This window comes from Gadus morhua, chromosome 8 (assembly GCF_902167405.1).
Source record: "Gadus morhua chromosome 8, gadMor3.0, whole genome shotgun sequence".
In the NCBI taxonomy this organism is placed as follows: Eukaryota; Metazoa; Chordata; class Actinopteri; order Gadiformes; family Gadidae; genus Gadus; species Gadus morhua.
The window spans coordinates 8,945,652-8,963,151 of record NC_044055.1 but is presented as its reverse complement, the minus strand read 5'-3'; the positions used below and the strand labels follow the sequence as shown (position 1 = coordinate 8,963,151).

Here is a 17,500-nt window from a genome sequence, read left to right as displayed (position 1 = left end):
AGTCCTGGGGGCCGCCGGCGGTGAATCCTGGTCCTCGGTGAAGCTCTCGGGGCTGCCCTCCCCGTCCCCGTCGGGCAGGCTCCCGCAGCTGGAGCCGGGCGACATGGTGTCCAGGAGGTCCTCCCGGCTCAGGCCCCCCACCGTGCCATCCGGGCCCTGCATGGGGCACCCGTCGCGGGGCCCCACCATTAGCCCCGTGTCGCCGTCGCCCGGGTTCCGCCCTCCGTCCTGGTCCTCCAGCAGGTTGGACAGGAAGCTGATGTACTTCATGGCCAGCCGCAGGATCTCGTTCTTGCTGAGCTTCTTGTCCGGCGGGTGCGTGGGGATGAGCTTGCGGAGCTCGGCGAACGCCCCGTTGACGTTCTGCTGGCGCCAGCGCTCGCGGCTGTTGGTGAAGATGCGGCGCACGATCTTGGGCTGGCCGGCTGGAGGGAGGAGAGGGGACAGAGGGGGTTTCGGGGGACGCACGATGAGTTACGGGGAGCAAGGAGAGACGAGGGAGAGAGGAAGGAGAGAGGAAGGAGAGAGGAAGGAGAAAGGAAGGAGAGAGCAAGGAGAGACGAGGGAGAGATGAAGGGGAGAGGATGGAGAGAGGAAGGAGAGAGGAAGGAGAGAGCAAGGAGAGAGGAAGGAGAGAGGAAGGAAGTAGGAAGGAGAGGGAGGAAGGAGAGGGAAGTGGGGATTGAAAAGTAGGCTTTCGAGGGATGGAGGAGTGGATGGAGGAGTGGATTGAGGAGGGGATCGGGGGTACAGAGAGGTGGGAGACGATCGGTGAGTTAAAGGGAGGGAGGAGAGGATGAGGAGAGAGGAAGGAGGGGAAGGAAGAGGAGGGAAGAGGGGATAGACATGTCGGCTTTCGAGGAAAAGAGGAAGAAATGGAAGAGGAGAGGTTACAGGGGGTTGGGAGACAGAAAGGAGAGAGGAAGGAGAGAGAAGGAGAGAGTATGGAGATAGGAAGGAGATAGGAAGGAGATAGGAAGGAGAGAGTAAGTAGATAGGAAGGAGAGAGGTAGGAGAGAGGAAGGAGAGGGATGAAGAGGAGGGAAGAGGGGATAGACATGTAGGCTTTCGAGGAGAAGAGGAGGAGATAGAGCAGGAAATCAGGGAGAGGGAGGCAGTGGGGGAGGATGAGGAAGGGGAGAAGGAGTAGGAGGAGAAGAGGAGGAGGAAGAGGAGGAGAGGAAAGGAGAGGAAAGGAGGACAAACAAGCTGGTGGAAACATTAAATGAAATGCCATTGATGCACATGGAGATGGAACTGAAAACTTTGATTTGGATGAAAGAATGTGAAAAATGAAAAAAGAGCCTCAGAGGCTTCAGAAACAAGATGGCGCTACGTGACAAAATTGCTCTCGATATGATTTCAAAACGTAGTTACATTAATTATATTTACTCTATGGTGCCTTTACACCATGGAGTTAATAGTTTATCATGAACACGGTGTCGTATCGGCCTTATCCGGTGAATGTCGGCTATAATAACTAATTTTTTTGCCGAATACTGCCAAATACATCGATATGGAATTATGTGTTGTTGTTTCTAGGGTTTGAAATACATTTATTCGATTTCAATAGTCAATTTTTTTCTTATTTTCTCACCAAATTCTGAAATATATCGGCATCGGACCAACCACCAAAATTAAGGAATAAGACATGACGATTCCTCGAATACGGTGTTATAACGTCACGTGATCTTATAAACAACGCAAAACGCAGGCGCAGGTAACGTTCAAACCCAACCGCCCTCCTCCCGCTCCCCATCCACGCTGTGTTCCTGTCTATCGTGCTGCCCTTGGAACACACCCAGACTATCTTAATCCCCCAGCCCATGCTGCAGTAGAAACCCTGGCATGGGGACTGGAGGGCTGCAGCCCACCCCCACTCCCCCCCCCCCCTCCCAGCCTTCCACCCCCAGCCTCCATCCCCCGGTGTGACAGGGAGTGGGCAGTGGATGTATTATAAATGTTTTACCTACAGACCTCAGCTCTAGCCTGAAAAAAAAAATCGGCAATCCTTGCTGACACACGGGTGAACGCCTGTAATCCCACATCAAAACCGCAGGCGTTCCACCCTGCAGGGCTGCATTACGTTCACATCCAGCGTGTGGTTGTTTCCTTTTAAGTATAATTCCAGTGACAGTGGGTGAGAAGGGGAACGGGCTGACGGCGGCGTGAGCGAGGGGTGCATGCTGATTGGATGGGAGTCGTGTTGACGGCGATTGAGGATGAGGAGGAGGAGGGTTGGAATGGAGCGGAGAGGAGGAAGAGGACACAGCAGAGGTGCGCCTTACCATACTTATAAAGATCTAAAATGCGCCTACCCTCGTCGATCTCAACATCGTAAGGCGCTGGTCTGCGCTTTACCCTGTTGCTGGGGTACATGCCGTACTGGTCAGACTCCCCTCCGAGACTGAAGACAGGGGAGAACCGGGACGAACAACACACACACACACACACACATGGGTTAGGTTAACGCCTGGACAGGCCACAGACATATGGATGCCCAGACACACACATATGGACCCGCACGCACACACACACACACACACACACACACACACACACACACACACACACACACACACACACACACACACACACACACACACACACACATACACACAGTATTTTCTGGCAAAAACACTTATCAAAAAGGAATTATGCATTATCAATCAGTAAAATGATTTAGAATCAATGTGCATGCGCTCGCGCTCACACATACACACACACACACGCACACACACACACAGACACACACGTACACATTTACAAACACACACACTCACACAAACATGTATTTTCTGTCAGAAACTCTATCAAAAATAGATAATTCATAATCAATGTGAAAAATGATTTGGAATCAATGTGCATGCATGCACCCGCGCTCACACACACAAACACACACACACACACACACACACACACACACACAAGCATGCATGCACGCTCACACACAAACACGCACACACACACACACACACACACACACACACACACACACACACACACACACACACACACACACACACACACACACACACACACACACACACACACACACACACACAAACACACACAGTCTTTTCTGGCAGAAACTCTCAAAAAGGAATAAAGGAATACTGCATTATCAATGTGTAAAATTACTTGGAATCAATGTGTATTCATGCGCTCGCATTCACACACACCAGCATCAAATTGCACATTAGACATACGCATTATAACACACACACACACACACACACACACACACACACACACACACACACACACACACACACACACACACACACACACACACACACACACACACACACACACACACACACACACACACACACACACACACACATTGACATGCACTTCGAAAAGCAGCCGATGCTACAATAACCAAGTTGCATGATTAATCTTCATTAAATTATTCACTTTTTTCAAACTTCCATTGTGAAAACGATAACTAATAACAATGAACGATTAAAAAAATAGACAAAACATGTCTATACATGTTCATAATTACCTGTTGATGGCGGCGAGAGGTTGCGCCAGGTTGTAGAGCATCGCTCGCGCCGGCAGTGGGAACGCGTTGGGGCTCAGCTGCACCATTCGAGCGTCGTCTCGTCGCGGTAGCGGAAACTGCACGGGAGGTCTGCGAAGTTCCGTGCTCGGCACCAAATGGCTCTCCGTCCTCTGCTCTAGCGCTTTTATAGCGTCTCTCCTCGAGAGCTCGATCACTGGCACTTCCCTTTTCAGGTCAAGGGCGTCGTGAGAGGCAGTTTCCTTGGCAACGCCGTTGATGATGATGATGGTCCCGTTGCTCGAGTTCTGCAGAGGGACGTCATCATCTGTCTCCTTAACCCCCTCTCCGGTGAAGTCCCCCGCCTCCCTCGAGTCTTCGTCAGCTTTGCATCCATTGAGTCTGGTGATGGAGTCCTCCTTCTCTCGAGGACTGGACGCCACGTCGGGACTCCCGGGACAAAGCTCTTGCTTCCGTTTTTCCATCATTTTCATCACCACGCGCACAAACCCACGAGCCCTAGATCCTGAAATAGGTCCGACAATTACGCCTTATGTTCGGATGGAAAAAAAGACAAACCGTTCCTGAACCCTATGATATCTTTTCTCGATTCCTCTACTCAAAATAGGCCTTAATAAAAAACACAGCAACGGATTGCCCACAACGAGGCCCACCAGAAATGATTCGTTAATCAATTTGACCAATGACCATCTAATTACCTAGGAATGGATGCTTTGTTCCCCTCATAAGCCCCGCATGCAACGGATCTTGTAATAATTAGGCCTAGGCCTATATTGTGGTTTTCAACGAACGAAACGATGTCAACATCATGTAATGTCAGGTCCCGGGATGTGGAATGCCTCTCTCCTCTCGGACCGTTTGCAGGTTGCAGATTGCGGTGCAGCCTGTTTCTTCAGCGAAGGCGGTTTGGGTGTTCCCTTAAGTTCAACCGATTTGGAAAAGATAAGGTTTAGGGACCCCCCACGCCCCCCCTTTAAGATTAACAGAATGCCACACGTTTATAATGTTAAGTGGCCGAGCTTATATTGTCTTGCCTACTTTATGTTAAGGAATATACAATATGATTACGTTTAATAGGCTATTCGAGTATTACCGATGACCTATAATAATGGAATCTATTGAATTGTTTGGGCTGAAAATGTTAATGTACACATAACGACCGTTAATGTGTGTAAAGTGAACTTGGCCCTGGACTGGCTGTAGGCTACTGGAATATACTCTCTCGATGGGAGCGTTATTGTTCCTCTGCAGCAACATTTACTAAATGATGGATATTGGCAACAATAATGTGACATTGATTTAATACTGTTTATTAACGATCATTTACGTTCTCTGTCGAGATATAATATCATCCGTTAGCTTACTCCTATTGGCACTACAGTGGTGGTAAAAGCTGATATAATAAAGCTATGGATGCATTGAAGGTTCTTATCTGCGGTCCATTGTTGCAAATACAGGATAAATATTTTAGGTTTTATTTTTGGTCGAGGCCTGGTTGTGATGGGGTTTCAGAGAACATCAAAAGGTATGCTAATCATAGCCTATGTAATCGGTGTCCTATAAACACACATTTAGATCTAATTCGTTGTTATTACAGCCTGATATCTCCATCATATTACAAGACAATATAATATTTAAACAGACTTGAGGAAACCCTCCAGCGCATTTTAATGCAGGACATTTTACAACAGGCCTGTGGCCCGTTATTTATCCTCAGAGTGAAATCCGTCCTATCGGACAATAACAGAACGAAAACAAAAATCCCACACAACGCGAATTAAATGTACGCATATTCACACCAAAATAAAATCCCTCCCCCGGCGCTAAAAAATAAGAGAAATACGCGTTTCGCCCTTACCGTTCCTGCCGTGTTGTTGACGTTACTGTGTAAGTGGAGCCATTTTGTGAGTGGGTCATCCATATCTGAGCTTTCCCCCCCCTCCGTGCCAGTGGTGGAACAGTGTGGAACAGTGTGTATGTGTGTGTGTGTGTGTGTGTGTGTGTGTGTGTGTGTGTGTGTATATATCTGCGTGTGTGTGTGTGTGGAGCTGGAAGTCACTCTGAGTTATTCCTCGCTGCATCAGTATGGGGAGCGGAACACAGGCCGCAATGTGGCCGGGCCAGATAAGAGTCGCGGCAGCGGCCTCTTCGTCCCGATAAGCCCCCCTAAACCCATTATTTATGAAATGATTCATTATTATTTGGCTGTCGTATGGGCTATACGGGCTTGTGGAGGGCAACGCATAAAAAAAACGATAGGGAGGCAAACAGCAGCAGCAGCAGGCCCGTAACGGTGCGAGGTGCAGCTTGAGTTATATGGTGGAGGTGCTTTTTAATTTTTTGATGAAAGAAAGCAATAGCAAAAGGTTAATCTTTTTCGGCCTGTTATTTTTTCTTCATTTTTTTTTTTTTTTTTAACTAAAAGCTCTTAGCCTGTTCCACCATAGACAATGATGATAAAGGGCCGGTCATTATTTGAATACTATAAGGCTTCAATAGAATATGTAGCAGTCTATTGAAAGGTATTAGGCACATAGGTCAACGACAGCGAACATAACACGGATCTAATTATTGCCCTGTGGCATCAATGCACAGTGTGTAATTACAATACCTATTGTTATTATAATAGTCGCAGCTAATGGCTGATAAAAATCTGGCAGGTTTTCAAATTTATATTTTTAAAATCTGACCTATAGAGCGGAGATGGCAAAATACTGAAAAAGAAAAAAAAAAGATACATTGGCTTGTTGTGCTTGTATGGCTGGAGTCGATATGAGGTTGGGACTGGGCCCACTAATCCCCAGGGTCCGCAATGGGAGACATGGTTTAGACAGATAAATGCGTATCGGCCCAGCAGCATCAGATAAAGCGCTGGGAAGATCAACGGTGAGTCGCTATCACAGAACACTCAGGATCAGGCGGAACGGCCGCAGGTACCGGGGTCTCATCACGGATGGAAATCAGTCCGCTTTTTGTGGGCTAAAGGGCCGTTTAAAATATATAGCCTACATTTAACTAGAAGATCCGTTGAGACCACACAAGTGTCTTCAGATTACCTAATAGCCATTCAGGTTGTCAAACGAATAAAAGATAGATATAGATAGGTCTAGGCTACTGTAAATATATATATATATATATATATATATATATATATATATATATATATAGATGCATTTATATTTACATTCAATGTACACAGATATATATAGAAAGCTAGGTAGATAGATAGATAGATAGATAGATCGATAGATAGATAGATAGATAGATAGATAGATAGATAGATAGATAGACAGACAGACAGACAGACAGACAGACAGACAGACAGACAGACAGACATACATACATACATACATACATACATACATACATACATACATACATACATACATACATACATACATACATACATACATACATACATACATACATACATACATACATACATACATACATACATACATACATGCATACATACATATATACAGACAGATAGATATATAGCTTATGATCCATCTTTAGGCCTTTACATTTGGAACTACAACATGGGCTATTTCTACTTTGATGAGGAAAACCCTGGAACCTCACGACGGTTCCTCCCAGCTCACGACCACATGCCTCTCAGACGGCTACACTCACGACTCACGAGCCGCTCTCTGCATCCTGTGTGGTAACAAGGGAAATCGAAACCAACAACCGTGCCAAGATTTGGAGGAGTAGATTTTCGGTTGAAGTGGTTTCTTGACCACTTTTACAAATTATCTATCTGAGCGTGACACTTTCTGTTTTTTTTTTCTTTTCTTTGTGCAAATAAATGGCTGTTTTATGAAATTATTATATTATTTTTTTTGAAGAATATCAAACATTCTCTTTTAGATACATTGGTTATTAGTAAATGGTAAATGTACACATCAAGCATTTTATATGTATAAACTATGGGCTAGATGCCAAGGTCTATTAGCCAACGTCAAATGGGTTGTCGTTATGTATGTGTTTGTGTGTGTGTCTATATGTGTGTGTGTGTGTGTGTGTGTGTGTGTGTGTGTGTGCGCGCGTATGTGTGTGCGTGTGTCTGTGCCATGTGGACAGTATAGTGTGCTACTGTGTTTTTTTCTGTTTTCTTTTATTTATTTATTCAGGAATCATATGATCAGTGGCATCGTGCAAATAACATGTTTTTTCATCATCTTTGCTTAAACAATTATTTATTATGAACAACAATGTAATTGTGCATTGTAACCACGTGATTGCAACAACAAAAGTACACAAACAGATGGGTGCTGTAAGTTCCAATACATAGCATATTTTCTGGATTGTGCATCAGAACATTATTAAACATATAAAAATTATCATATGGATCGAACCATTATGGAAGCTGAATTTGCAAACGTCCAACATTGCGTATTGCAACATAGACTTTGGATTATCCTGTATCAGTGGATGTAACACGCACACAAAAGTCATGTTAGACTTTCATTCTCTTTTCACAGGTCCTGCTTCCTGTCACATCGTTGAGAGGGGCTTGGTGTAGTGGTGAGGTGGGCCAAAAGATTTTGCTTCTGATCCCCATCGTACACAGCCTGCCTGTAGTGGACATCATTGAGCAAGAGGCCTAAACAGTACCTTATCTCAATGCACTGTATGTGTCTACTAAAATAACTGTTATAATGACTAAGGATGGCTTTTCATTGATTTCAATGCTAAATATTGCAATTAAACCCATTTTAATTTTCCCACAGAGAAAGGGCACTCAGTTGAGAAGTCACTCAGTTGCAAACTTTCCATGGCTTCTGTGACAAACGTTAGAATCCCACTCTATTATAATAAAACCCATAGAATCTAAATAAACCACACTGACTCATGGACAGAGGCCTGTCCAGACTTGTTTTAATAGGGGTCCAGGAGTGGCCCACAATAACACAGGGAGGGAGGGGGGTCCCGACCACAACACTGTAGCTCTGTAGAGCAGTGTGGAAAACCTATCCAAACAACTGTATTGGTTTTCCTGCGCTACAGCGCTTCTGTTATTGTATCGTGCAATAGTCCAATCCGTTCGCCGCAGCGGGTTCATTATCCAAGATTCAACGGTTCCTGCGCCTGGACTCTGATTGACGGGTTAAGATCCAATCAACGACCACCGTTAGAAGGGGGGCGCACCGGGGGGAGGGGGGTGCGAGGCGTGTGCCACCCCAGCCTCTTGTCCCCCCCCCCCTACCCCCCCTGTGGACCCTTCCCCGCCCCTGTCACCCCTCATAACGTCACCGGCCGGTGACGCTGCGAGCGCCCGGCGCTGTGGTCCTCCCCCTTCCCGCCCTACGGGGCGTGTCCCGCGGTGGGCTTGGGTTTGAGGGGCGGGCCGCCGCGGCGGCAGGGCATGACGCGCAGGCAGGCGGTGCTCTCGCCGCGGGTCATGAGGCGGGTCACCTGGTCCAGGGTCAGCCCCGCCACCGGCTCGCCGTTCACCTGCAGGATCTCGTCGCCCACGCCCAGGAGCCCTGCGTAGGGCCCGTCCACGCCCGCCACGCTGCTGCCCACCTTCTCGATGTACACGCCTGCAGGGGGGGGGAGAGGGTATTTGAGTGTGTGGGGTGCGTTGGGGGGGGGTGGATGTGTGTGTGTTTGTGTGGGGGTGTTGTGGGTGTGTGTGTGTGGGTGTGTGTGTGCGTGCGTGTGTGTGGGTGTGTTTGTTTGTGTGTTAGGGTGGGTTTTGGGGGGAGGGGGGTGGGTATTGGTATGTGTGTGTGTGTGTGTGTTGGTGTGTGGGTGTGTGTGTGTGTGTGCGTGCGTGCGTCCGTGGGTGTGTGTGTGTGTGTGTGTGTGTGAATAGGGGAGTGGATGAAGGAAGTAGGCCGGGATTTTAGGGGTGGAAAAACAAAAGAAGATGAGAAAAGAGGCTCGATGCCAATGCTGTTATTTCCTGTACATGTTTTTTTTTATTTCGCCATCATGCTTATGGAGTCAAGCCACGGCAATCTGGTGACTCAAACACTTTATTGGTTTAACCTCGTCGTTGTGACTATAAGATTGTATAACCTGATGGTTTTTGGTATATGTGGTTTTACATGTCTTTTGTATTTGGCTGTACGCTGACTGTGATGGTGCCCAGTCATACTACAGCACACATACTAGCGCAGATTAAAAATACACTACAGCAATAAATATTATCAGCGGCAATAAACCGAAAAAATTCAAGAGCCTACCTGTGTTTGCTCTGCCCTTGCCTCTGGAGATGAGGAAGCCGAAGGGCTCGTTGGGGGGTCTGGTAAGCTCCAGCAGGAGGGTCCCGTCGGGGGAGGCCTGGGCCACCTTACCGACGGGACGCACCGTCCTGGAGGTGACCGGCACCTCCTCCACGCTCAGACCCCGACGCAGCTCCACCTGCGGGCTCGCAGGACTGTCGGATAAGAAGGAATGCAGTTAGGAACATTTATTTAATTGGTTTAATTTGGTTTATGACTGTGTAATGGAAGACACATGTTCTACCTGGGTGCCAGGCCGTATGGTATCTGCACTTCTGCCAGTGTAGTCGACCGTTCAGTTCTTTTCTCGAGACTCTGCACGGAGGAGGCCTTACGCAGCTGGGCCAATGGCAACACCTAGTGGCGGGACATTGGTATTACATCCACCCACATGCTTAACCTATGCGATGTGAATAGTGTAATAATCCGTAAATATTCATTCAGCATTTAGCATTAGGCAGCCCACCCCAGGTCATGATAACATTTATACGAGAGGAATCATTATTTATATAAATAAGCATTTTAAAAGGGATACATTTATTAAATAGAGTATAGCATATATAATAATACTTTTTTCAAAAGTAACTAGAAAGTTGACTTAAAAAAAGTATATATTTGTACACGATATGTTTGTGATTGTAGTTTCTTAATATTGCATGCATTTACGATTCAAATCATATTTTTAAATGTATTATAAATTAATCTAAATATTTCTTTAGTCTATAATCAAATATGTTAAGGCAACATTCAACCAAGACAACAGCACAACTCCAATGCAAATCAACTGACACTATGACACACACAGACACACACACACACACACACACACACACACACACACACACACACACACACACACACACACACACACACACACACACACACACACACACACACACACACACACACACACACACATCCCCCCCACCGTGGAGTGCAGGCTCTGCAGCGAGGGGGTCCTTTGGAGGCGGCCGGGGGCCGGGAGTCGGCGCGTGGGGCTTGGGGAGGGGGAGCCTGGGGCCCCGCGGGGGTCCGCCGGCAGGCTGAGCTGCTCCATGCTGCTGGAGCGCCGGCCCTTCACCAGCTTGCCCACGCTGTTCAGCCCGATGGAGGAGAAGAAGCGCCGCAGGGACAGCTTGGACCGGCCGTCTCGCTCCGCCGCCACTTTGCTACAAACACGCAGGATTGTGGTGTGTTGCAAACTAGCACGGGTGCGAAAACACTCAAACACTGCATCTGGTTTGTCCAATGTAATTGCTGTGTCCACATCGAATAAACAATAATAATATATAATAAATAATAAGAAATAATTGAGTTTTATTTCGATTGATTTACATTTGATCCGTTGACGTGGCTAGGTAGATGGAGACACGTGCACACTACGGCTGTTTTAATCGCAAGGATCTGATAGATATCTAATACCCGGAGTTCACCAGCAGAGGGCAGCATTTAATCAAAATGACTAATAACTTCAAGAGGAAATGTCTGAAACCTCTTACAACTAAGCAATTAGCGTTAGGCAGCAGCCCACCCCAGGTAACGACACAATTGATATGAGAGAAAAATATGCATTATTTATGTAAATAAGGATTTTAAAGGGGATACATTTATAACGTGCGCATCTGGGCCAATGGCAACACCTAGTGGCGGAACGTTGGTGGTCACTGGTTTGCTTTGAGTGTGAGGATTAAAGATTTGGGGAAAGAGAATAGCAGGAAAGCGTTTAGCATGGGTCAAGACAGCGTCCTATTGGTTCAGGCTCACCGTGGCGACGGCGTGTCCACGAACGCATCCCATTGGGCCTCGGCCTTCAGATGCTCCGCCCTCAGCAGCTCCGCCCGGAGGTCCTCTGCCCGCGATAGGGCCATGCAACGGGGGCTGGGACGGCCCTCGCACCCGGGGTCTCCGCCCTGGGACATACCTGCAGAGGGACAGAGAGAGAGAGAGAGAGAGAGAGAGAGAGAGAGAGAGAGAGAGAGAGAGAGAGAGAGAGAGAGAGAGAGAGAGAGAGAGAGGGAGAGAGATAGAGAGAAAAAGAGAGGTATCAACGACATGCCAGGCAATTAAAAGTTTTAAAAGATTGTACTTTTCTATTTATTCTTTATTTCTCTATGTTACAGACTATTGACACGGATTAGTTCAATATTTTTTTCCTTCTCTCTTTTTATTATGGACTATTAACTCTTCTGGCTTTACTGAACTGATTACAGGATTCTTTAAATCCCGAACCCAGCCCTGAGCAGAGGAAATCATTTTTCTGCTACTTCACCATTGTTGGGATTAAATTGGAAAACTTTGATCCCATGGGCTGCATTTTTTTTTTCTAATAATACATATAAGACTGAGAGGTAACAAGCTTTTGCAGAGTGGATTCAAATCTATAGTCGGATCTGGTCTAGAGGGTACAAAACGTTAGCAGTGGATTAAATAGCGTCCAGCAGTGAATCTGCAAAAAAACAACACATAAAAATGGAGATCTGTATTTCGCTGAGCTCCAGACTATATAGAACCCAAGCTGAACTTCAGCTCGTTTGCTTACTGCTGTATCATTTCCTTTGCAGGACAGTTCAGCGCCCTTCCACCATGCCAGGCTACAATAGTATTATGTTACTTCTTTCAGTTTTACTATGCTAATGCTATGGCCAATTTGTGGTCATTGAGAGGTTGTGTTCATTCTTGTACCCATTTCTTCTATGTTTGTGTTGATGCCTGCTGTCTTTGTTGTTGCATGTCTGTAAATTGCTGAGCGTTTTTTGTCTTGTAATGTACTTTTAGGACCTAGGATTCCTCTCAAGGGGTTTATCCTACGCAAATAAAATTTCTGAAAAAAATAAATAAATAACCACATGCCGGACAACATGTTATCCATATCGACTCATGGTCTCACTCATCAACACACCTGGACCATCCGGAGTAACGTCCCAGAGGTCAGCAGGCGGCAGGTCGGGGCCGATCCTGGCTGAGGAGTACTTAAGGCTGGAGGGTCTTATGCAGGGCACCAGGCTCCCTGCGCCGGGGCCCCCCTGCGGCGGAGGGCCCTCCCTCCTGGCCTCCGCCGTCTCCAGGGGGTCTGCGCTCTGGGGGCCGCAGCCCTCGGCCCCCGCCTGACTCGCTGCCCCCTGGGACTGCGCTGCGGCCAGGCCGCGGTTCTTCGAGCTCGACTTCAGCGCAGACTTGATGGGCAAGGGGGGCCCCTGTGGCTCGCCGGGGCCCCCGGGTGCCTCGCAGACACGGAGCTCCAGATCCACGGGGCTCCCGGGCGCGAAGGACACCGCCCTGCGCGCCAGGGTCCGGTTCCTGGGGTTGGAGTTGCGTCGGTGCACCCACGAGGCGCCGTAGGGGCCGTTGCCGGCCTCCAGGCGGCTCTGGCCCTTGAGGCTCCGCCTCCTCAGCTTGCCGAAGCCCGAGCTGCTCCAGCCGCCGTCGCCCTCCTTGTTCTCCCCCAAAATGAACGCCCCGGCGAAGGTGACCGTCAGCGGCTGCTTGGGACGGGCGCTGGCTTCCTGTTTGCCCGGGGGCCCCGCCCGAGAGACCCCTTTGCCCCGCGGTTCCTCAGCTGGGACGACGGGGCTCTGTTGTGGTTCTGGTTCTGGTTCTGGCGGCGGCGGCGGCGGCGACGGCGGCGGAGGCCACAGAGTGTCCGAGGCCCCGGCTGGATGCTCTCTAACCGTGGAGCCGCACGCCTCGCATTTCTTCACCACCACGATGATCTCCTTGATCACGGTGGTGGTGGTGGTGGTGGTCACCCCGCCGGCGGCGCTGGTGATGGACACCTCCTCCTGCCTCCACTGAGACGCCGGCGTGGAGGCGCTCCGGTGGCCCCGCCCCCTGTCCGGGCTGCTCCCGGCGGAATCGGCGCTGTTTGCCGCCGCCTTGCCCGCCTTCGACCTGTGGTTGCCCGAGCGGCCGCGCTCCCGCACGCGGTCCAGGTAGCGGGACTGGGCGTCCCTCTGGGACTCGTCCTCGAAGCGCACCCGCGTGGGGGAGGAGCCGTTGCGTCGGGGGCGGGCCCCTTGCTCGGCCAGGCAGGAGACCTGGGGCTCCTCCTGGATGAGGAGCGAGACCGGTGCGGGCGGCGTGGAGGGCGCCTCCTCTCTGGCTTGGATGACTCGCTGCTGCTGCTGCTGCTGTGGCTGTTGTTGTCGCTGCGGCTTCTGAGTTGGTGGATTGGCTGGGAGTTCTAGCTGCTTCCTGTTTCAAAATAAAAGTTTGAGGATGATTAAGCAAAATGCAATCAATAATAAAGAAATAAATTCAAAATATATCCAAAATATAAACGACTAATCTCTTTATGTCCTAAATACCGCCTGCCTCTACCACAATAGAGAGAGTTGAACATAAATGGGATCATATCATAGCAATGAAACAAACCTTGTCTAAAAATGTCTGCTGTGTATTTGTAATACAATTGCAAAGTCATTGGAAACCTCCAAAGGAGAACTATACTTTTTTCTTTGTCTTTTCTTTCTGACATTTTCATTTTTTCCAAGTCCCTCAAACTTTCACCAAAAAAATCGGCTTTGTGTGGAGGGGGCCTAAATTACACTTAAAAAAGACCAGCGGTGTTAAAGTCACAACATTACGTCAAAACGTCAGCTGTGCGTGTGCAGACTCACGCGCTGCCTCTCTGATCGGAGTGGGCCCTCCTGGGGGGTCGATCACCCTTGGTGTGGTTACAGCGCGCCTTCAGACGGGCTCTCTCCAGGAGAACCTTGGCCTGCTCATGCCTCGGGCTCAGGGGAAGATCATCAGGGAGCATGAAGAGCAGGCTGGAGACATGTATGAGAGAGAGAGAGAGAGAGAGAGAGAGAGAGAGAGAGAGAGAGAGAGAGAGAGAGAGAGAGAGAGAGAGAGAGAGAGAGAGAGAGAGAGAGAGAGAGAGAGAGAAAGAGAGAGAGAAAGAGAGAGAGAGATGAAACAGGACTAGTCAGACCTTGGACAACATGCACATCATCATTGTACAACAGCGTCACTACCATTATAATCATGTTATTCAACTCATTCATTGGACGCATGCCCCTTTGGGAAGGACTGGGCAGAGGGCATTGAGCTGCCTTTTCCTAAGCCATCTTACGTAAGGTCACGCAGGACGACCGGGCCACGGCATTGGCACCGAGGGGCAGATGAGGAATGTCATTCACTCATTCATCGTCCATCTGTCCATCCTTAACGGCAACCGTAGGCTAAGCCCCGCTGTGTTGTGCGTCGCTGGGTGTACTCATCTTTATCCCCTTGGCCCAGTGATAAAGATAGCATGATACCAGCCATATGGATTATCTTCGTCATGGACTGCATGCAGTTCAGTCTCTCCTGTGCGGTCAGGAGCAGGACAGTGTAATCACCTTCCCGTGGATTGAGGTTTGTTAATGGCGGCATGGCGGTGAATCATGGGATGTTGTGTCACACTGCGGCCATGCAGTGTCTGATGACGTCTATTCCTATTGCCTTTGTGGCTATAGGAGTGTGATTCCCAAGAGATAAAAGGCCATTTCTCAGAACAGTTTAAGTGACAGAATTATCTAGTAATTAGTATGATAGTTATGTTGATTGAAAATGGATATTTATTGATAACCCATGCCAATTACCACGTTATTACTCCATACACCACACGTGTTGACTTTCTAGTGGGAGTTTTCCAGGGCAAACAAGACAACACCGTCTAACACACACCGTCTACTTGCATTCCAGGCAACCAGTATTGGTTGTGACAGTCTGTGAATAGCAATGTGTTGCTTGCTTACCTCGAGTTGGGCTCGATATCCTGGGTGAGAGCTGTGGAATCAGAATCGTTTTCCAAGGACTCATACGCGCCTGAAAGGTAACACAGATCATCTTTCGTTATTCATTTTCACTTTTTTTTTATGATCGGATGTGATGGAATTTTCTTGTTGGGAACAAATGATTCATTCTCAACCAAAGCATATATCTTCATGCAAGCATTTTCGTTTTTAACTGAACAGATTTTCAGGGATTATGATGGCTTTGTACCAGTAACTACTCATACCTCCATGCAACACCAAACAAGACAGACACATTTTGATCATACATGTTCGAACAAGTATCCAAATGATAATGTTTTCATAGGATGAGGAGGATTTCCATAAACCCCAATGACCTCATGATGGCTCAATAAGTGATCCCACCGGGGTGGTTATGCAACCAATAGCACAAGAACAGATGCAGATTCCCCACAGCCATAGAGACGTTCAGCCTATCTGATCATAGGAGCGATTTGTCATCCTTTATCCTGATCCATGGCGCTAGCACTCTGTCAAACACAAACACACACACACCTACACTCACTTAGGCACATATACACACACACACACACACACACACACACACACACACACACACACACACACACACACACACACACACACACACACACACACACACACACACACACACACACCCACACACACACACACACACACACACACACACACACAAAAGCAGTCCCATATAGGTATGTGCAGTGTCAATGATTGATTGGATTTCTCTTAATCTACGCTCAACCAATTCATAGGTAAACACACACACCACACACACATACAAAAGCAGAGATACTCTGCTCTCCCTATGTGGGAGGGCTATTAATAGCGAGCTGCATCATGCACATCTGCTCGACCTGACATCTGTTCAGCACAGAGAATCAGTCAGGTTATATGCTCACGGGTTGCCCACTGACAGACACACACACACACACACACACACACACACACACACACACACACACACACACACACACACACACACACACACACACACACACACACACACACAAACACACACACAAACACACACACACACACGTGATTGGTGGAGACATGAGGTAAGTTGACAGAGATACTCTACGTTAGGCACCAATCAAACCCTCTTTTGTGTTTAAGATCGATGTGGTGTGAGTTTGTGTGCCAGTATATTTTCAGCACCATGGAGAGCAAAGTGTGCGGGCTGCCAGCCACGCCACCGGAGAGTGGCATAAGCCTAGTGGTTCGATCTCAACAATCCCCATAAGCCAAAGTTAAACTAAACAAGGTGACTTGTTTGGTATAAGCAGTGATTGGTCTGACAGATACAGACAGACAGGCAGCCAGTCAGAGAGACAGACAGACAGACTGACAGACAGACAGACAGACAGACAGACAGACAGACAGACAGACAGACAGACAGACAGACAGACAGACAGACAGACAGACAGACAAATAGATACAGACGAGCAGAGACGAATACAGGCATAGACAGGCAGACATTTACTGACTGAGACAGATACAGACAGACAGACAGACAGACAGACAGACAGACAGACAGACAGACAGACAGACAGACATTTACTGACCGAGACAGACAGACAGACAGACAGACAGACAGACAGACAGACAGACAGACAGACAGACATTTACTGACCGAGACAGACAGACAGACAGACAGACAGACAGACATTTAATGACCGAGACAGACAGACAGACAGACAGACAGACAGACAGACAGACAGACAGACAGACCTCACCTTTGCCCTCTGCCTCTGAGTGTCCACCACTCTCTCGCCCGCCCTGCTCTCTCTCCTCCCTGCTGCTCCGCCGCCGTCTGACCTTTGACCTCCCGCCGGCCCGGGGCTTGGCCTCGCTCTGCGACGACGACGACAGCGACGAGACGCTGTCCAGGCTGCTGGTCCTCACACGGCCCCCCGCGACCACCTGCTTCTGCTCCAACTGGTCCCAGTAGCACTCCA

The 17,500-nt window shown here is 48.3% G+C and overlaps 2 protein-coding genes across 6 annotated transcripts in view; both read right to left on the bottom strand.

Moving 5' to 3' along the window:
- Positions 1-5,556, bottom strand: part of tal1 (T-cell acute lymphocytic leukemia 1) — a 7,283-nt gene extending 1,727 nt beyond the window's left edge. The window contains exons 1-4 of one of the 4 annotated variants that reach the window (XM_030363778.1): positions 5,388-5,556; positions 3,512-4,034; positions 2,289-2,407; positions 1-425 (exon numbers count right to left, since the gene is read on the bottom strand). The exon at positions 1-425 is cut by the window's left edge and continues 1,640 nt beyond it. In XM_030363778.1, the coding sequence (XP_030219638.1) occupies positions 1-425; positions 2,289-2,407; positions 3,512-4,002 (1,035 nt within the window). In that variant the 5' untranslated portion in view covers positions 4,003-4,034; positions 5,388-5,556. Of the gene's footprint in view, positions 426-2,288; positions 2,408-3,511; positions 4,035-4,087; positions 4,093-4,227; positions 4,443-5,387 lie in introns of those variants that run through there. The other 3 variants (XM_030363776.1, XM_030363777.1, XM_030363780.1) reach the window with 3 other exon arrangements.
- Positions 5,557-7,714: 2,158 nt separating this feature from the next.
- LOC115549646 (uncharacterized) overlaps positions 7,715-17,500 on the bottom strand; it is an 11,845-nt gene continuing 2,059 nt past the window's right edge. For both annotated transcript variants that reach the window (XM_030364966.1, XM_030364967.1), the window contains 9 exons: positions 17,279-17,500; positions 15,507-15,576; positions 14,382-14,534; positions 12,665-13,956; positions 11,530-11,686; positions 10,694-10,934; positions 10,010-10,122; positions 9,727-9,920; positions 7,715-9,078 (listed from right to left, as the gene is read on the bottom strand). The exon at positions 17,279-17,500 is cut by the window's right edge. In XM_030364966.1, the coding sequence (XP_030220826.1) occupies positions 8,840-9,078; positions 9,727-9,920; positions 10,010-10,122; positions 10,694-10,934; positions 11,530-11,686; positions 12,665-13,956; positions 14,382-14,534; positions 15,507-15,576; positions 17,279-17,500 (2,681 nt within the window). In that variant the 3' untranslated portion in view covers positions 7,715-8,839. The remainder of the gene's footprint in view (positions 9,079-9,726; positions 9,921-10,009; positions 10,123-10,693; positions 10,935-11,529; positions 11,687-12,664; positions 13,957-14,381; positions 14,535-15,506; positions 15,577-17,278) is intronic.